This window comes from Symsagittifera roscoffensis, chromosome 3, assembly GCF_963678635.1.
Source record: "Symsagittifera roscoffensis chromosome 3, txSymRosc1.1, whole genome shotgun sequence".
Lineage (NCBI taxonomy): Eukaryota > Metazoa > Xenacoelomorpha > Acoela > Convolutidae > Symsagittifera > Symsagittifera roscoffensis.
This window is the reverse complement of record NC_087064.1, coordinates 80,970,610-80,991,381: the sequence shown is the minus strand read 5'-3', so window position 1 is coordinate 80,991,381 and position 20,772 is coordinate 80,970,610. Positions and strand designations below refer to the sequence as shown.

The 20,772-nt window shown below is 35.5% G+C and overlaps 2 protein-coding genes across 4 annotated transcripts in view; both read left to right on the top strand.

Annotated features, from left to right (window-relative positions):
* Positions 1-20,772, top strand: part of LOC134841143 (uncharacterized) — a 112,121-nt gene that overhangs the window by 5,883 nt on the left and 85,466 nt on the right. For all 3 annotated transcript variants that reach the window (XM_063856941.1, XM_063856939.1, XM_063856940.1), the window contains exons 6-20: positions 456-512; positions 9,179-9,301; positions 9,484-9,597; positions 9,851-10,140; positions 10,401-10,549; positions 10,830-10,948; positions 11,312-11,669; positions 11,978-12,145; positions 12,453-12,592; positions 13,020-13,217; positions 13,701-13,796; positions 14,086-14,150; positions 14,755-14,851; positions 19,933-20,068; positions 20,351-20,472. In XM_063856941.1, the coding sequence (XP_063713011.1) occupies positions 456-512; positions 9,179-9,301; positions 9,484-9,597; positions 9,851-10,140; positions 10,401-10,549; positions 10,830-10,948; positions 11,312-11,669; positions 11,978-12,145; positions 12,453-12,592; positions 13,020-13,217; positions 13,701-13,796; positions 14,086-14,150; positions 14,755-14,851; positions 19,933-20,068; positions 20,351-20,472 (2,232 nt within the window). The remainder of the gene's footprint in view (positions 1-455; positions 513-9,178; positions 9,302-9,483; positions 9,598-9,850; positions 10,141-10,400; positions 10,550-10,829; positions 10,949-11,311; positions 11,670-11,977; positions 12,146-12,452; positions 12,593-13,019; positions 13,218-13,700; positions 13,797-14,085; positions 14,151-14,754; positions 14,852-19,932; positions 20,069-20,350; positions 20,473-20,772) is intronic.
* LOC134841145 (thiosulfate sulfurtransferase-like) lies at positions 652-2,126 on the top strand. The gene has a single exon (XM_063856944.1). The coding sequence runs from the start codon at positions 882-884 to the stop codon at positions 2,013-2,015; it is 1,134 nt and encodes a 377-aa protein (XP_063713014.1). The 5' UTR covers positions 652-881; the 3' UTR covers positions 2,016-2,126.

Below are 20,772 nucleotides of genomic sequence, written 5' to 3'. Positions count from 1 at the left end.
AATTTTTGACAGAAACTTTTGACCAATTTGCCCATTAAACTTTGAATTTTTTTTTGTCCAATCTAGCATATTGCTGCATCGCAAGTAGCGCAAAGCTTAGCTTCGCCTCATTGCACAAACTTGAAATTCGTATTAATGCTTACGATATCATTGATCTTTATGGAAATGTTTGCACTGTGATGCTTCGCTTCTATTTGATTCGAGTGCTAGCTAAAATTAGACGTAACGTGGAATGGTAAATGAGCACGTGGCCATAATTGTTTTTGATAGTTGAAATCGAAGGTCTGGAAACACTTAAGATTTGAAAAAAAAACCTGATTTGGTACCATTTTATGAACTAGCAGCGTAAATAAACGATAATTTTTGCTTTTGTTTTGGTAATTTGTTTTTTTTTTCAGGAGAGGAGAAGGTTTTTCTCATCTCGTCTTTGGTTAAATGGATTCCTTTTGTTTCAGCCAGTGCGACTGGATGTCCCGCCGAGATAGAATATGGCAACGGGGATTCCTGTTCAGGTAAAATAAAATTCAAATCAACTCTCAGCAATCTAAAATCGCTTCAAACCTTTGTTCACAAATAACTTCGGTCTCAGTGAAAATTCTTTTGCTGTTTTTTTTGTAAAACATGAAATGAGGTTAAAATTATAATTTATGATTTGTATATTTTTGCTGCGTGCTTGCATTAAACTCAGACTTAGTTACATACACGTTGTAACTTATCATGATACATTCAAAACTATATTTGTTCAATTGAGATCGTCGGTTATTTTTGATTATTTTCACATAAAAACGCTGCAAAATTCCATCTTTGACTTTGAGCATTAAAATTTTTTTGAATTATCGAAATCGGAATTTGATTGTGAAATTGGATTTGGGATTCTGAAAATGTCTGGAAGTACGCTCGTTACCAGCCAGTGGTTAAACGACCAGCTTATAAATGACAGAAAGAAGAAAAGAATCCAGATTTTAGACTGCACACATTACACAGACGGAACGTCGGCTAAGGATAAATTCGAAAAGCTGCACGTCAAAGGCGCTTACTTTTTCAACGTTGTTCAATGTGTCGACAAAACGAGTAAAATCAGCAATATGTTGCCGGCAGTCGGGCCCTTCAACGACTACGTCAGGTACTTCGGAATTGCAGCCGACATCCATGTTATATTATACGACCAGAGCGAAACTGGACTCCAAACGACACCTCGGGTTTGGTTCATGTTCAAAGCTTTATCCCACCGAAGGGTTTCGATCTTAGAGGGCGGGCTTCAAAAATGGGTCAAGGACGGGTTCCCGACTAGTGACCAGCTGACGGAATCTCAGAAACGGGAGTACAATGCAGGACAATGGAAGAGACGCGACTCCATGGTTCTAAACGTGAACGAAATGAAAGAACACGTGAAAAAAGCGAGCGAGGCTTTGAAGCAGCAAGGTGTTAGTAATCGAGGAAGTATATTGGGCGCAAACAACAGCAACTCTAGCCCTGAAATATCTAAGAACGCCATTAATATTAGCGGGGATACTGATGGCTCGAATAAAAGTGTATATCAGCCCGCGTTCCAAGTTATTGATACCAGGTCTCCGGAAGAGTTCATGGGTATCGTTGAGTCATCGCGAGGATTCCATACAGGTCATATCGCGGGGTCTATCAACATCCCGACCGACATTCTGGTGGATCCCGAAACAAGGTCGGCACGGAGTCCCGGCGAGTTGCGAAGGAGATTTCTAGATTACGGGATCGATGTCTTGTCAGACTCTAAATTAGTACTGCTCTGTAATACAGGAATGGGCTCGACCAAAGTAGCTCTGGCATTATTTTTGGCGGGTAAGTTGAGAATCTGCTTGTATGACGGGGGCTTCGAGGAGTTGACGAAAACTGTGGACAAAAAATTGCTGGTGGTCTCTAAGCCGATGATTGAGATAACAGAAAATGGACCTGACGATGGAGATACAATGAACCAAACCGAAACTGAGTTTGACGACGACACTGAAAGTAACCAAGCATCATTCGCAGTTGAAAACTAAACAAAGCATAATCAGTGGATATCGCATTTAATAACCTCAGATTGTTTTATAAGAAAGTTTAGAATTTAAAAATTGCTTGATTATCAAATATCGCTTTCGTTGAAGCTTGAGTAAAGTAACAATCCTCAAAAATTTTCTTGCCATCTTTTTTGCAATAATTTTTCTTTTTTGGGCAAAAAATTTTGTCGTGTTTGATTTTGAACATGAAGAATTTGTACACTATTTTATACCAACTTTTCTCTACCAAGTTTTTCTGCAGACCAATTTCAACTTTCTTTATAATAGTTTTGGATCATTTTTTTTAAAATGGAGTAACCAGTGCTTACTTAAGGTTGAATGGAATCATCTTATTTTTAATACTCTTGTTAAGCTATAGTTGTAACGGATTCGAATATGATGTTTGCTTCATCTTTTAGTTACCAGGCAGGTATATCAAAATAGGGTATATAGTTGAATTGAATTTGTTTTGTTTTTTTTTTCAGTATGTTTGGGTAAAAATTGAATTGTCTAACTTCCGTTTTTTTGCTCAATTATTGTCGGCTTATTTGCTACATTGCGGTTTTTTGGTGCTTCAAGCTGTTTTCATTATAGATAAATTTGTTGCTCATTGTTGTTTTGGGGCAGACTCAAAACTTTTTTACAAAATCAATTTTTTTTCGGCTCAACCGGTGTCTGCTCAAAAATTGCCGGCTTTTTTTCCCCGCTTCATAAGTTTTGTTCTGTCGCGAGTTGATATTCAAAAGTTTTGCGCGCTATTTTTGCCTAAAGTTAACTTGTATCGAGACTTGCGAAATTTTTGGTAGATCTAGTTTTCTCATTTTGTCTACTTCTTTTTATGTTTGTGTTGTATTTCAAGTGATACGAAGCTCCGCTGCGCGCTTGTTTTCATTTTCAATTCATTTTTTATGCTCAATGACACGGCAAAAAACGTTAAAATCAATCAAAAAAGTTTTCGCAAATAATTTAAATTTTTATATATTTGTTTAAAGAAATAATTACCATGGTCGAAAAATTCTGTGATACTTGCACAGTGATCGGTTACCCTTGTTGAATTGTTATTTTCACGCCGCTAGGCTCATGCAGATGAATAGATCGATCCTGCGAAGGACCACAGTTTTGTAAAATTGGTCTGAATATAAAAACCACCCCAGCATATATTTTCCTCTCTTTCTTCGAAACTCGGAACAATAGGACCAAATGGCTTTAACTCAATTTGCTTTGAAACGCATTAATCCGCCGCTTACGCGTGTTATAAGAACGCAATATATAGCGCGTTAATTATCCGTAACTGGCCAAATTTAGGAATTTTAAAACCCCCATTTTTTATAGAAACAGACCACAGGTGGAATAAATTACATTTGAGCACATAACAAAATCTTTCAGATGGTAAAAAATGCTTGGTTTTCAGTCGAAAATTGACTGAATAAAAAAACCACTTCAACCATAAATATTCAATAAATATTCAACCATGAAAGTCGGAACATTAAAACCTTTAGCGCAGTGAAAAAATTGTCTTCAAAAAAACATTCGATAGCGCTTTAAAGAAATTAATATTTGTCATTCCAGCTTTTGAAGAAAATCGGCATATTTAAATTTGGGGCAGTTTTTTTATTCAGTCATTTTTCCAATTTTTAACGAAACCTTTATGACAGAATTTTTTTTAACCATCTGCAAGATATTGTTGCTCGGGCTGAAAGATATAAAAAAATTCACCTGAATTTATGAGTGGGGGTGGTTTTAAAAATTGCCTTTTTTGAGATAATATACGCTCGATATATTGCGTTCTTATAACACGCGTCGGTGATATATTACAATAGGGGGTTGAGAAATTAGACGATAAGAAAATTAGACGGAAGTACTTAAAAGGAAATTAGACGGTTTTGCAACACTGCAATTGTGAGAAAATAGACGAAAGTGAGAGAAATTAATTTTGTTTGCACACAAATTGCGTTAGAAAAATCAAATTGTTTGTAGACAACAGTTCAATTTAGGTGGCCAAAAACTTTACAAGTCAATCATGCATAATTTATTCAATTCAAAACTCTCCTGTAATATTCAGATTTGACATTTTATGTTCATTTAAACTAATTGTTTTGATAGGTATTGACATTTTATGTTCTTTTTGTATTTGTGAAACTTGACTCTTAAGAAAAAATTTTGTTGGCCCTTTCCTTTTCATAGCTTTTTCGTCTAAATTGCCAGATCTGTAAAAAATAAATTCCGTCTAATTTCGTTCTTGTAGTATCCGTCTAATTTGCTTATCGTCTAATTTTCTAGGCCCCATTACAATAGGTGGTAGGTCCAATTTCAATAGCTGGATCGCTTTTTGTTATACTTCACTCATTATTTAAAAATTATTTCAAAAGCCAAATTTTTAGGCAAAAGAATTGTAAAAAGTGAATTTTTGAATAGCATTTCATTTGGCAGAGTTATTTTTTTTTACAAAAACTAGCTTAGTGTTAATACAATTGATTCAAGATGAAATGACTATATTATGCATTATAGATCTCAAATTTATTACATGCACTATAGTCAAAATTACCACCTATTGTAATATATGACCCACACGTCAACGGTGGTTGAAGTCGTTGACACGTAATATAAGAACTATGTGAACTGACGCGAACCAGTTGGTATAGCTTAAGTCAATTATGTTCTTTCGAGTGTTTCAAAAGAGTGTTTCGAGTGTTTCTCGTATTGTTTTCCAATGTTGTATTCAATAAGCCAAGTGAATCCGACAGTTGAAGTTTATTAGCGCTGCTTAAGCAATTATTTAAAATAATGTGATGCTTCTGTTTCAAAAGTCATCTTCGTTCCATTTATGGAACAGCTTGTTTGACACTGCTAAACAGTAAGAAAAATTAAATTAATAACTTGTTTTGGAATGTCTTATCATCTGTCAGAGAGGTTGAAGTTTGTCCATTTACAAGTTACATACTCAAGAGAATACATGCTGTAATATAAAATGAAAAAAAAAATTTTTAGTGCCTTCTAAAACGTCTGAAAATCTTAGCCCTCTTTTGATATCGATGATTAAGAATCAAGATTAGTTTTTCTCCAAAGCTGATGCCACCAATCCCTCGACAAAAGTTCAAAGAAATAATAACAAGACTGCTCGTATCAGGGCGAAGTGCTTGCTCCTACTGCACTTAAACTGGTCTTGAATAGTTTTTGCTTAAAGCAATGTTGAAAAACTATGCATTTTAGGCTGATAAGATCAAAATGTAAGATCATCATTAAGATACGAGACGCTAAATGCATCCTTTTGTACTTAACATAGCGTGTGAGCGGATAAAATGAATGAAGACAAAATGAAAAGTTTTATCAGTTATTTCCCATTTTTCAATCAAACATTTTTTTTTAAATTAGCTTTAAAGTGAAGTCGGAACATTCAGGGCTTTGCCCTGATGACGAAAATTTTCTTAAAAAATAGACATAAGGTTCAGAATCTCTTAGTTCAGTGCCCATTTCTTCTTTTGTTTGTCAACATCTTGTGACTAGATGCATTAAGAAAATATGATTTTCTACAAACATATTTCCTTTTGTAGAATTCCTATCACCTTCCAGATCTTTGGCTAGTGCCCGCTAGAGTAGGACCAGCTTTCCATTAATGGTATTGTGATAGTGCTCCATCTTGTTTTTTATAGCAGTAATTCTGGAGGGTAGCAGCTCGGCGTTTGTAAAATTGAAATTTTGAAAATTCTACTTTACGGTATCTTTATTTCGGTGTTTCAAATAGTACTCATAGTTTCAGACCTTAAGAACTTTTTATTTCGGAACGAAGCTGGTAAATACTACCGAAATCATACCTATCAGTATTAGAATTATTTGTATTTGCTTGATAAGTTTTAAATTAAATCATGTCTCTGTTCAGAAAGTCAATCTTTGATTATCGATGCTAATTTATATTGGACTAACGAGTTCAAATTCATTTTCCAAGTTTTAGAAATACCATTAAATGCGCGTTTTAACACCTGTTCTAGATTTTTGCGTTTACGATACGAATTTAAGTTAATTTGAGTTTATGAATTTCGAAATTGCTTCCAACTACAATTTTTTAGTTAAAATTTTTCGTTTTTAGTTAAAATTAATATTTGAGCTTTTCCCCTGGTAAAAAGTAGGATTTGAAAAAATAGGATTGATTGTAAAGTCACCGGACCAAGAAGATGCAACTTTTATAGTGTTCAGTCGACGAAATGAACAAAAAAATTTTCCAAATGCCAAAATTTATTCGCTTACAGCAGAATCAGTTAAAGTAAGGATCTCAGCAAGGCACGCCTTGCTTAAAAAAGATTTTTTAAAATTACTCTGCTACGAAAAAATTTTGATTCAAGTTTTTTTTGTTTGACCTTTTTTATGAGAACATAAACCTATATGAGCGCCTTGCTTAGATCCATAGCTTTCCAACTAAGTTTTAAGTTCAAATTTTCAAGCTGCTTCTGCAGTTTGCGGGGATTTTTTGACACTGAGAACATTCTGCTGACGCTTTTTGATTAAATTGTCAAACGATCCCTTTAAAGCGTTTTCTTACGGTTTCAAACAACTATATTCTAAAAAACAGTTTCATCCATTATATGTCAAAGTCTCAACCGTGAATGTTATGTAGTTGTAGAAAAGTCTTCACCTCCCGCCTTGAATTTTGAAAAGCAGTAAAAACAAAAGCATGACTTGTTTGCTATATCAGCGTAGCAGACGCCATATGTTTTGAACACACTGAAGTGAATCGAATAACTTCATTTCTATCAAAGCCACTCATTCAGGTTGTAGAGAGCTACAAACGGAGATGGCAAAGTAAGTTTTTGACTTTTTTTAAAATTTGTTAAACATTTTTGGACCTTTTCAATCCATCTCTTTGGTCAATTTTTTTGTTAGATTCTTTTTTAATTAAGTTTCAATGAACGTAATGAAGAGAAGATCACATTAATTTTTTCCCTAGGCGTGTATGCACTCGATTTTTTGGTATTTCAGAAACAGGCGAGATGAAACTTAAAAATATTTTCTCACTCTTCACAACACTCATTTTTCAGGCTGTTATTCTTAGTTATATTCTTCACTTGTTCCCAATTGTTTGATTCTGTTCAGGAAATGGTGATTGAAAAACAATCTCGACAAATTCAACTCAAAAGGTTTTGTGTTTATTGGTATGAGCAGGTTGGAAAATTTTAAAAAGTCTTCCATCTGAAGAAAGTTTTTTGATGTGCTATATTTTCTTTAACCTATTGTTGTCAAAATATTTTTTACAAGCAGAATGAAAAAAAATTTTTGCTTCAAGATTTTCCCAGAAAAATTAAAAGTCTTACAAATATTTGGTTATGTTACTTTTTTCTTTCGAATATATAAGTTGTGTTGTTTTATTTAGTTTTTTAAAGAAAAAGTAACTCGCGCTCAGATTTGATTTCTTGCGGCTTGACGTTTGACTTCTCAGCAAGTTCAAATCATGTTCATTTGCTTAAAGGAAGGGCGTGAAAAACTTGATTTGCTCAAAGGAAGGGCTTGGCGTTTGACTTCTCAGCAAGTTCAAATCATGTTCATTTGCTTATAGGAAGGGCGCGAAAAACGTGCAAGACTCGTAATGAATCAAGTTTTTTTGCAGCTGAAGGGTTTCTGCTCAGGTTTTTTTGGCTTTGTTTCCGCTTTGTAATTATTAAGTCAAAAACAATCAACCATCCGGCGCATCTGGCGTAGAGGTAACACAATTGCTTGAGACAACAAAAGCTTGTAGTTTGAATCCGGTGGGGGACTTTTGCTTTGTAAACTTGAGTTTTTATTATTTTTCGGTCTATCTTCGGACTATTATTCGTTCTGTTTATTTTAGTCGGCTTATTTCCGCAGAAAGGATTTTAAAAAAAATCAGCCTCTTTAAATTACTATAACGCCCATGTTTGAGACAAGAGTTTGACCCATGCCCAGGAGTTCGATTCCAGTCGAGACCTGTGTTTGTGCAAACCGAAAATTTTCGGCTAGTTTAAATTATGGCTGTCTGCTTAATTTTATCGGCTTAGTCTCGCAGTACGATTTTTTTGAAAAATCACCATCTTCATTGCATTATCAAAAAACCGTGTAAAATTTCAATTGGTGCAGGTAACTTTGTTCCTGATATTTCGGGCTTTTGTTGGAATTTTCATTGACAAAAACGATTGTTCTGTTTTTTTTTTTTTCAATTTTAAATTTCTTTTCATATGATTTTAATCACAATCATTCTTTTTTGTATCGCAAGTGGTGCGAAATTCAGCTTTACCTCTGTGTTTATCATTGATAGTTTTATAATTTCTAAGTTTTTGTATCAATGAATATATTTTCGTTTGATAGTCAAAAAAAGTCTATTTTGGCTAAGTGGAATGCGAAATTATGTTACTTTGGTTAAATTTGTTCGTCTTTTGACCTTGTACTTTCGGCGGTTTTTCCTATAGACTAAAAGGATCCAAACCACTTGCTTAGTGTAAAATTCTTTGCCCGAATTTCGCCACGTAAATTGCACCATAATTATTCATTTGAAATTTTCAGCAAGTTTTGCCATGATGATTTTTTTCCAATATTAACCCAACTTAGGAAAAATGGGTTGAAATTTTCATTTTTGTTCGTTTTGGCCGAATAATTTAAATGAGCGTGCTCGAGAAAGATAGGATTTTTTCTACTGTATTGCTTATATTACCGCTAGAGGGGTGCATTTTACAGCGTGGGATGACTCTTGTTGTTATGGTTGTTTTCTGCACTCCCAAAGAAGGGAGAGATTTACTGGTGCCATTTGTAGCGGCTGTCCTTGCTCGTCGGATCCACCGCTTAAAGTCAGCACCTGTGAACCCGAGAGTGACTCTTAGAGTGCATTGCCATCTGAATTCACAATGTTTTGACCTTATTTAAGCTACCAATAACTTTTGTTCTTTTACGCTAATTTTCAATCCTCTAATGCTACCCAAGACAATGGCCGGAAAGTTACTATATACAAATTTTTTTCTCATTTTTTATCGTCTTTTTTGTATATATAGGTTTTCGATTTTAATAACTTTTTGCAATGATTGATGTAAATGGAACATACTGTGCTATTTGCACTGGAGCCGTCAATTCTTTTCTAATTTTACAACAGTTTTCTGATTCTTAAATTGAATCTAATGATTATTAATGCAACAATCAGAATCTGATAGGCCTGTTTTTGGTTCTTCTAGAATTGAAGCCATGCAGTTTGGAGCCGTGTCACGAGGATGCAAACTGTGAGAGTGCAACAGATGGTACTATAACTTGCACATGTCCGCCCTTGTGGGTCGGAGACGGAGTCCATTTTTGCATCCGTGAGTAGTCATCTCGTTTTTTAGTGTTTCAAATCTTAAACTAGCGATATGCTCCAAGTTTTTGGAATAAATTGCAATATGTTTTCCTAGTATTGTTCTGATATTGGTAGACTTAAGAGGTCGAGTATTGTTTTTTTTGTCTGGCTGACAACTATTTCAGTCTATGTTTGATGTTCGTTTAGCTCCTGGGACGTGCAATGCTGACTTCGGGGAGACATGCCATGATCTAGCAGAGTGCATAAATGGCACATGTGTGTGTAATGAAGGGTACGAAGGAGATGGATGGGTGTGCACAGGTAGGTACCCAACCGAACATCACATCAAATCGGAATGTTCTAGAATACGTTTTTAAAAGGCTGTTCCCTTATACTTATACGCTCACAATAAAATCACAATTAAATTCATATTTCAATCCCCATACGAATCAAATTTTTGCTGTGTTTCAGTCATTTAAATCCTTCTAAACAACTTAAAACTTTTCAAAACTATTCAATAGTTTCAATAAATAATTCTAATTTGAATCGGGAATTACTTTGATATGCCCTTCAGATATCGACGAGTGCTCTCCTGAAAATCGAGACGCAAACTGTGCTCCCGACTTTACCGACTGCACGAACTACGCTTTGAATGTCGACAACAAACGATACACGTGCGAATGTTCTCCGGGAAACCAAGGCGACCCAAACCCCCCGAGTCAGGGGTGTGAGGAGAAGCCTAGGAACTGCTCACATGCCATTGCCGAAGACATCGTGAGTCCCTCGGGGGAGGAGTTCTTGCCGACCGGATTGTTCCTGGACATTTCAGATGACCCTGCTAGCCCTCAGTTTGAGGAAATTGAGGTTTGTGTAAATTGTTTAATGAAAACATCGTACTTAACGCTTTTTTGTTGTTTTTACTTTTGCGCTTTATTTCATTGGATTTCTTACATGTATTACGCTCAGCCATTGTCCTTAGTAAAATGATAGCCTCAATTTTTTTGAAACTTCTGATTCTGTTTCTTTTTTCATCTGTTTTGGTCGCGCCTTTTAAATTTGGAGCACATTTCAATTTGCAAGCTTCTAATTATTTGTTTCGTATTGCCAACTGTTTCTCAATTTAGGTACTATGCAACAAAGACGGTGACACAAAACTGCCGAGTGAGACACCCGAATGCAGCTCTGAGCTCGTGTTCTCCTCCGACCAGATCAAACTGAAGGCTTCCAGAGTTCTGGTGGAGAACGATGCCTACATGTGCATGCAGAGAATCGAGTTAGATCGCCTTTTTTTCTGGTTGTTTTTGGTTACTGAATCTATTTAAAGGTAGTTTGAGTTGCCGTTTACGCTCGTTTATGTGAACATAAAATCGATAAGTTCCTCTTTTGTAAAAAAAAAGTGTTGGCGATAATCTCAGATCGTGTTTTTCAATTCGCCAGAACCAAAAACAGACACTCATGCCTAGAAAACTTTTGTATATGGAAAAACCTGAAAGTTTTGAGAAAACAAGAGAAAGATTATAACTGCAAAAGTGTATCAAGTTCTTTTGGTGCAGAGTGTGCTGTGCTGAGGGTGATAATCTGAAGACGTCTCTGAGGTATCTGGGCTACAATGACAACTGGTCTCAGGACTTCGGAGGCGAAGTGGAAGGCCAGTGTTCCAGAGCCAATGGAGGTCAGATCTTTCATCTCAATTCTTAAACCAGATTTTTGTAGATGCCATAAGACTCCGTTGCTGTAATTTCTACGCATTAGTCGCAGTCAGACCAGCTTTGATTTTTACAATACCGCGTGAACTTAGTTGTTGATTTGTTTTTGAATTGAAACCTATAACTTGAATTGTTTTTGTTTGTGTATTTTGGCTCTATGAAAATTCAGCTTTCAAATATTGAAAATTTAGTTCTGTAATCACACTTTAAGTAGTCATAATCTAAGTTTATCATGATCTAGACAAAATTGTTCAGCGCTTTGAACGAAGTTTGAGTGAATTTCGCGCTGTTTCTTTGACTTTTCTTCTATTTTCGTTGTTCATTTTTAGACCCCGAAGAGTGCACTGAAGTTACCCCTCTTGACACGGACTGCAAGTGCAACAAAGAGGGCAAGAACTTCTTCTGGGTCACAGATAGAGCCATGCTGCCGGTCAAACAGGTCGAGTTTCTCGGATCCGCGGCCGATGGGATCCAGGCGGCAATCAATGACGTCATTTGCCTCGTGAAGGAGACCGTCACCGAGAATATCGTCATGTACAGGAATTGCGAGGAGGCTTTGGAGGATAATGAATTCAAAGCTGCTACTTACATGTTGCAGTTTGAAGGAGAGTTTTTTGATGCATTCTGCTATCGGGCTCGAAGTAAAGATCAGAAGGGCTCCATCGTCACACAATTAACCCCAAAAATGTACGTTTTTTATTTCGGAAATTTTTTTCACGTGTTTTAATAGTTACAGCCAATGATGCGTTAGTCCATTTATTTTTATACAATTTTGAATGTTTGAGTTTTTTAACCAGATTTCTTTTTTTTTCGTTTAAAACAACTTTTGGTCGTCATCAAGTTGATTTCGATGATTAATTGTGCCAAGGATCGCCGTTTTCTGTGAATTTTTTTCCAATTACCTACCTGAATTTCATTGTGTTCGATGCAATTATTATGTGAAACTAGTTTCGTGAACGCCAAGAATCAAATTTCCTCTTGTGTGTAATATTCAGGGTGGAATCTTCTGGGTCCTGCTCTGGCTATGACCTCCAATACACTGCATCAGCTAAGGCCATCCAGGCAGTGGTTAACGCTTCGATTGGGTGCATGCAACATGTCAGCTTCGACTGTAATGGCAACCCTATTTTTGCTGACGATCAGATGGTCAAATACTACGGGCCGTGAGTATTGACTTAAAAATGAAAAAAGCCTCAAAAATTTTTAAAAACAACCGATTTTTATTTTTTTCTGATAGAAATTCAGATAATCCTTGTGCCCATTGCTGCAAAACTAGACAACTTTTTTCACTAACAAAAACTGGTTGAAACTAGAAAACGTTTACAGTCCAGCATTTTTTGACAGTTGTTAAGTTGTTTAAATGAAAACTATACTAAATAAAATATGTCTGTTCTGTTTTGTTAAGAGCAATTTTAATGTCGGATAGATTGTTAATCACGTAGATTGTTACATTTTTTAATTTTTCTGCAGAGATGGTCAGTTCAGCTCCTTCGGAACTCCCAGTTCGGACCACGTGTATGCTGACTCGTGTCCCTGTGGCGTGTTTGGAGAGTGTGAAGATCCCTCCAAGAAGTGCAATTGTGATTCCGGTACCAACACCACCGATGAAGGTGAGTTGCTTTATAACTTCAATAAAATGTAGGAGATACCATTACAAGGAGGTGATTCGATTGTTCAGTTTACAAACTACAGCTTAAATGTTTCGTTAAGTGCTGCATTTGATAACTTCAGCCCATAAGTTTTTAGATTATTTGAAGTTTCTAGCTTTTTTTGTCAATATTTTCTTGAATGTTGAATGTTCTTAATGATATACCAGGTCGATTTTCTTCCTTAAAAATGTTCAAATATCACAAAATCCGTTTCATACAGAATCCGTTTCATTCATGAGCGTTTGTATCAATAGGCTTAATTGACCTCGAAACATTTTAAAATTGATTTATCTCTTATTTGTATAAAATTGCCCTCAGTTCATTTTAGGTGATTTTTACCCAATCCCTTATCAGTGGACGTTGGAACTAAAAGATGTTCTGTTTTAAGGATATGTGACTGAGAATCTGCCCATCACCAGAATCGAGAACTGCAACCAGTCTCCCTCTGGCTCGCTGGATGTGGGAGTGTTGTTCTGCTACACCAAGAAGCACGTCAGACTTCCCTACTCCTGCCAGCACTATGCCGAGCTCCACGAGATGAAGAGCGGAATTTACATGATCAGCACCAACTTCAGAAGCGAAACAGGCTTGTTCAATTTTGACGTAAAATTTATCATTCCCCCCCCCCCCCTGAAACTGCGTACTAACTTCGGTTTTTAAAGCCCATTAATCTCTCTGCAATTAACAGACTTACGTCAACAAATAACTTCAATGAACGCAGTGAAGACACTTCTATAAGTCGTTTTGGTTTTATCTTTGTTCAGTAAAAAGTCTTAAAAGGTGTTCACGCTCAGTTTTCAATGATCAAGTTTTTTTTTAATTCAAAACAGCTGGGAGTTGATCTTTATTTTAAAATCCTATATTATTGTGGATCTGCAGTAGCTGATTCTGCTTGAAATAATATCTTAGTATATAAGTCATAGATAAATGTATTGCATCTCGCTTTTGAAGTCTTAAGTATGTTTCTTAAAATTTCATTAGTCATCAAATAAAACTCCAAGATACTTTGCCAAAATGTTAATTTTTAGCTTAATTCTTGGACAGATTTTGACTGTTGATTTGATTTCAGACGATAAGGGGATGGAAGAATGTCTTGTCAAGTGCAACATGCACGAGCAGAAAGAGACAGTCTACGGGTCAACTGAGGTCGCAGCCTCTAGAAAAGGTCAGTTCCTTCTTCCTCCCAGTCACTAGCATGGTAAAAAAATTTAAGTTAAACTTAAAATAGAAATATATTCGAAAAAGTCTAAGGGCGAAATTTTTGCGCTAAATTTTAAGGTTTGGCAAAAAATTTAGAGCATATATTCATTTTATTCCGAGGAAGAATCTTGAAATAATGGAAAAGTTATGCCCAGTTTACTATAGATGAGTTTGATGCTCGTTGCTTTTCGGCTAAATAAGACTTCTCAGTATCAGTTGGCGGATCTCGCCGTCTATTTTAATGTTTGTTTCAGCCCCAACAGTAAAAGAGGGCTCGGTGTCGTTCGAGTTCAGTTACGAATCTCTCCATAACTGCAAGGTAACCTGTTCGGTACTAGAAATAAATTAAAACAGTAGCTTCGATTTTCAGGTCCGTGTTTTAATCCTGTAGAGTTTTCCCGTTTATTTTTGTCTTTTTTTTGTATTGTTCCTTTTTGCCGTTTTGGAGCTCAATTTTGATGTTTTTTGTGTGCATTTTGTGTTTAGAATTTCACCTCAGGGTAGATTATTTTATCAGAGCATTTTCTCGATAAAGCAAACTTCTTTTTGTGGGTCATTCGTTACGTGGTAGCGCATATTATGAAATTGTGCATTATATCATAAACAGACATTTTTAGTGAAGGAAATCTAGATAAGTTAAGACCTTTTATTCACGAAGGAAAGGACCAACATACGAGCTGTACAGCTCATCACGGACAACTGCTGTTGTGCCCCTACTTAAGAACTACATGTATTTTTTCGGATATTCTTCTGGGCTGGGTATTGTTGCCTCACCCTCTAGCAACTAGCGCGGATCATGGTGGGCCTCGAACTTGCGACCTTTCGGTTGAGAGGCGGAGACGTAACCACTTCACCACCGCTCCCGCAACCAGTTTACTATAAGACGTAACCACTTCACCATACGGAGTTTGTTGTCGTCTTAGGTGGAGAAGCTACTCGACATGCGATGGGGAAAGAGACTGCATCAGAAATTGGAGCAGATCTACGTCACACAAGAGATCCTTGTCACCCAATGTCCCAGTAATTATAATTTCCTTTCTTCTTCTGTTCCAATAATCACTCCTTCTTTGTTGGCTTCAGTGATCCGAAGGATTTCAGTGACTTCCGAAGGATCCAATGGTTCTAAATCAGGTTCCGTATGTACTCTAGCGATAGGCAAAGATAATGCATCTGGGTACTACACTTTAATCAGTTAGGTACTTCAGTAGTATATGCTGGAGCTGATCAGTGGAGAGGCATGGACAACCATGTGTATTAAGATAGGCTATAGCTTTCGGGTCGCCCTCGCTGCGTGTTTAGATAGAATGCAGCATTTTAAGTTTTCAAGATAAGGTATAGATATGGTACGGTTTTACCATGATAAGAATAAGGTAAGAAAGTTGAATTATTTGAGGTTTTTGTGAAAAAATCGAAATTTGTATGAAAATTGGTGGTCCGCGTTAACTGCGATAATTTTTAAATACTAAGAAAACGGCAAGCCTTTTCATTTTTTGCATTTTCCTGTACTCTAAATGAGTTTTTTTCTGCGAAGGTTTGTCAAGACGAATGAGGAAGCTCTACCTAAGTTTTGCAAGACTATTGTTTGACGTGTTTCAAATATTTGAAGCTATGCTGAAACATATTTTTTATATGAAACTAATTAAATTTCAAACTCTTTTTTTATATGAAATTAATTAAATTTCAAACACTTAACTTAGTCAATAAACCACATTGCATCATTACACAATCATAGAATAGTATGAACTTTCTTTTTTTTCAACCTAAGTCGCAAATATTGTTGCGATGCAATTTTTGCGACAAAATGTGTTAATTTTGAAATTGTTCATTTTGATCCAGCTATTAAGTACAGCCGATGCTATGGATATTAACACAGACTATTATATTACAAATAGCACTTTAGCTTCAAAGTATCATGTTTCTGTAGCGTAGAGGTAGGGAAGGAGAGCAGCAGCAAAATAAGAGGGTTCGAACCTGGGAACGGTCGGATTTTTTTATGAACTTTTTCGTATGCTAGTTAAAATGCGTCCGCTTTATAAATTGAGGCATGTTGGTGGTAAATTTCTTTCCAAATTGACAGGTACTGCTAATGCGTCATAATTGGCTTGCGTCACGTAGCATTTTTATAGACTCATAATTGAGTGTGTCACCTAAGAAATTTTGTAGACTCAAAGTTTTACTCACTCAGTTTTTTCCAGTAGCGTTGTCGGTCATATTTTTGCTTGCGTATGCGAAGTGCTACTTCGGACTTCGGCTCTATGTATACAATTGCATCATATACAAGTTTGCCGCATTTTACATGAGAAACTACAACTTGCATTCACAATTTAAAAGACATTGTATGATTTTTCTCAAGGAGGTTTTCTCTTTTTGATAACAAAGTCCTTGCTTATTTTTGAAATTGAGTTATTGTAATGCAATTGACAGTTCTCAATAGCTCGTTGATAGTGTATTAATGAATCATCGTCAGAATCATCTATAAATCGTTTAAGGAGTAATTTGCTGCTCGACTTAAACGTATTGGTATAACTAATATAGCATGCTAGTTTTTGCTGCATAAACTAAGTATTTCAGTACGACGAAATTTTACTTTAAACATTCAGTTTTTCGTTTATCATGGCTCTTCTGAACCAAGTAACAACTACGCTGGAACAAACTATTCTAGGCATATGCTCTGAAGTAATTTATGCTTTCATTTCACCGAATTTGTAGGCTTTGGGTTTATCTCTGGTAATATACAATCTTCAATATTTCGATTTAATAATATTAGATAAAAGCTCTTCATTTTTTATTCAATAGCTTAACTTGTGACAAACTTTGTACTATTTCTCCAAAACTATAAATTTGGCGTCTTGAAGAACAAAAGCACTCTTATAACTTGTTCTCGGTGTTCAATGGTTCACTTCTGTAGTTTACCCTGTACAAAACTTGTTTTCACTAAATATAATCATCAGCTTACTTTTTGTTCTTGTGTAGTTTCTCATCAAAGACGTATATAGTAAAAATAAGAATAATTTAATAACAGTAAGAACTGTTGCCTTGAAGTTTCATTTTCTCACCTACAATTCCAGACAGCGGAATCTTTTCTCCTCATTGTCTAGCTTACAGAACATGTTAAGCAAAAGTGTTGAAACATTCCCTTGAAGTGCTCAGAGTGAATCGGTACTTTTTTGTGCACGGAAGGTCAAACTTTAGTAGAAGTTCAAAAGGGAAGTAATGGTTGTTTCTTTTTTCAATTTGATGCTTGAATTCAACATTCACTGTTTTTTTAGTAATTGATATGTTCTTCTGCTGGTGATTTAGAGTTTCATCAATATCATTGGGTTTTTTTAAATGTTTTTATACGTTGGGTTTATTTTTTTAGCTCATTGGGAACTATGAACTTACATAGGGCATAAAAAATGGAACCAAGCTTCATGTTCTCAAGTAATCTGTAGATAAAAGTCTTTCAAATAGAAAACGCGTTCTGACACATTTCATTGCAACATCAATTTTAAGTGACTCGAAAGCCTCACTTTGGCTAATTCGATTTTTGTTCCGAATGGGGATGGATTTGGTATTCGGGTGTGTTTTAGTTTTTTCTTTTTTTTTGTTTTCCACGCAAAATCGGGTACCACAAATAATCATTGAAATGGGTCAAGTGATATATCATAGTAAAGCCCTTCCAGACGTGATTCTTGGAAGCAATTTGAAAATTTATTTGTAGCATCGAGAAAAATGCTTATGAATTTTTTTATTTCTGGTCTAATTTCGAGCCAATAAGGTGAGCGAGCAGGCTTAAAATAGCTTATTTATGCTTATTTTAAGCCGTGAAAACATAATTTTACTCAAGTAAAATTAGTTTATGGAGTCTGTTTGCGCAATTTTGGGAATCAAAGACTTTCTACGAAAAAGTTTTGAAAAATTTTTAAAATTTGTTTGACTTTTTAACGATTTTTTAAAGTTTTTCTATTAATGCGTTTCCAAAAAATGTTTTTAGTTTTTTCTACTCCATTAAGACTGTTGAATGTGATCAAGTTCTAGGATATACTTTTTTTGTATTTTCAACACTATGGTCAAAATTTTCTGTACTACTTGAACAGTAACCGGCTATCATTGTTACCAGTTTGCTATTAGCGTGTGCTTCAAAGTAAATTATTCCAAACTGAATTATTTCCGTGATTGAGGCAATTTATTTGTTCCAAATAACTTGTTACTAGATGAGAATTACATGACTTATCTTTGACATTGCGTGTGGGGGAAGAAGAATTAACAGCAAAATGAAATAATTTTGAAATTGTTCATTTTTTTGAATTTTAAATGGCTTGATAAAACTACCGCAGGTATTTGTATAGAAAGACGTCTTACAGGAATTGAATTAATATGTACATCTCATAATTTCGATCACTGTTTTACGCGGGTTTCAGTAAACATGAGCATCAGAACATTCAAATTTTTTCCTCTTTGTCAATTGTCTCAAAACTCTCAAATTTTACATTGTGTTATTGGCTGTTGATAGAAAAAAATGTCTCCAATTTCTTTTTTATGTGTTGTTTCTAGCCATGTGTTTCGATAGCCTCTCTTGTGTAATCGGCAGTTTGAGTCTCATGGTGTTCAAATGTAAATGACTAGCGTCAATTCTTATTATTTATTCCTAGATGTCTGATGAAAAACGGATGTGTTCGTTTGATCAACTATATCTTTTCAAAGGTCTTAGTTTTGGCAAAGGTCTTGCGTTTTAATCTGAGCCGGACCTTTTTCCAAACGGGATTTATTCTGTTTCTACTAAAGTTGCCGGCGAATTATTTATAGCTTATTTTTTGTCGGTTTATTGTTGTTTAAGACCAGTTGTTTAGAAAAAAGTTATGGCCTTCAAACAAATCAAAGTTTTGAATCTTTGACAATTTTTGCAAACTTATTGGCTTTACGAGAAAACTACCGGTCCAATTCTCAGGTTGTGTTCAGCCGAAACACCCTACTTTGAAAATCTTTTCGACTTAAGCGGCCATAACCTGCTGTTTGCAGAGAAACGTTATGGATTTTGGAAAGTCTTTTAAACGCTTTTTAGAATTTTAGAAGTTTTTTAAACATTTTTTAGAAATTCCATTGAAAGAACGGATTCCGATAATTGTTCCTGTAGAAGCAGCGATTCCTGAATTTTTTGTAATAGAATGAAATCTCTTTGGGAAAATTGATTATCTCAAAATTTCTTACTTTTCTCACTTATTTTTTAGTAGAGAAACCACTAAGGTTTTAGGCCAAGTCCAACTTTTGAAATCACCATTTTTGTGCCGCATTAGTATAGCAAATTCATTCAATATCAAACATGTACCTCCAGCTTTAGCTGGGCCCGTAGTTGTTTTTATCAAGACATACAAAATTTTTGGTTGACCTAGATTTTTCAACATCTAAAATTTTTTTGATTTTTTATATTTGTGTTGCATCGCAAGTATTGCCAAGCTCCGCTTAGCCTCTGTGTCATTTTTGCATGACTTCAAATGTAGGGATAAGATCTTTGATAGTAGTTACCTATGTAAAATGCCTGTAATTTGTCATATTAATTGTCTCCAGCAACTGTTCAGGTTTCACTAGTCTTCAATACGTTTTAGTGGAATGAATTCAATACGCAGCTTTTTCTGTGGTATTGTCCTATTAGGGGTTGTTGTTTTCTTTGTTATTGTAAAAGTTTCCATACAGAGATAATTTTGGAAACCAAGTTTATCTGGACTGTTGACATGATATTAAGGAAAAAGGCTTTATAGGTTTTGAGGGAAGAATCCACGGAGTGCATTGAAGCATATTGAAGCCCTTTTGGTAGTAGAAATTGCAGCTTCAATGAAAATCATGAAAAAGTTCTTATCGAGGTCGAGATGTCTTTTTCTATAGATTTTTTACGTACAATTTTTCTGTTTATCTCTATTCGTGCTTTTTCTATTTACCTATGTTTCTATTCGTGCTTATTTTTTCAACTACCAGACCCGTTTTGCGAATCTTAATAAAAAAACCCGTAGCCCTATTACCAAGCAACTTTTGTTCAATCATGTTAAATTCTTGGCCATTTTTTGTCCAAAATTAACTTGCTCTATTGTCCTCTCCCTGCGGCTGATTGTTTTTTATGTCTTCAGCGGCTGATGTTCTGAACCCCGAGATGAAGTTGTCGAATGAGGACGGGGAGGAAGTATGTGAGTGTTCTGAAGGTCTCAAGGACGCCTGTGCCAGTGGGGCAGGTGACCTCCCGCTGCATGTCAAATGCTCCTGCAGGTAAAGTATAGAAATAAATTTTTTTTATAAAATTTGTTCCAATTCGGCGGCGGTCAGCGACATTTTGAAAATTTTGCATACTTCTGCCGTTTTTATATTCAGTCCCTGGAAATGTTTACTTTCTTTCCAAATTTTAGATTACCGAAATCTGATTGGCTGATTTTTATTTTGGCGCATTCGGTCCTTCGCGTATGAGGGATTCCACCATATTTGACTAAAAAAATTAGCTCGTTATGTTTTTTTTTGCGTGTTCGATTTGTCTACGCCAAATTTTGTGTTCAGTTCAATCGAGGGAACTGGTGCGGAGTTCAAAGGGAAGCCGATTGCCAAAGTGGTCATCAATGATCCAGCCATCACGGGAGACGAGAAGTACGACATCTTCATCGGAAACGCCGAGTTCAAAGGCAAGCAGTTTTGATGAAAGTGAACTTCTGAACTTTTGGAAGCTTCATGTAGGGTTTTTTTGACAAATATATGATTTTTCAAAAAATCAAAAAAAAATGCAAAAAATTACATATTTTTTTTCTGGAATTATTGAATCATTTTTTAAATTCACTTTTCGAAACAATTGTTTTCGATTATGCCTAATTCACTATCGGTCTACGCTTTTAAATAAATTTCTCAACACACATTATACTATTTAGCTTTCAGTACATAACTCAATTTCAAAACGCTTAGGTCATAATTGATCACAACCTTGCTAA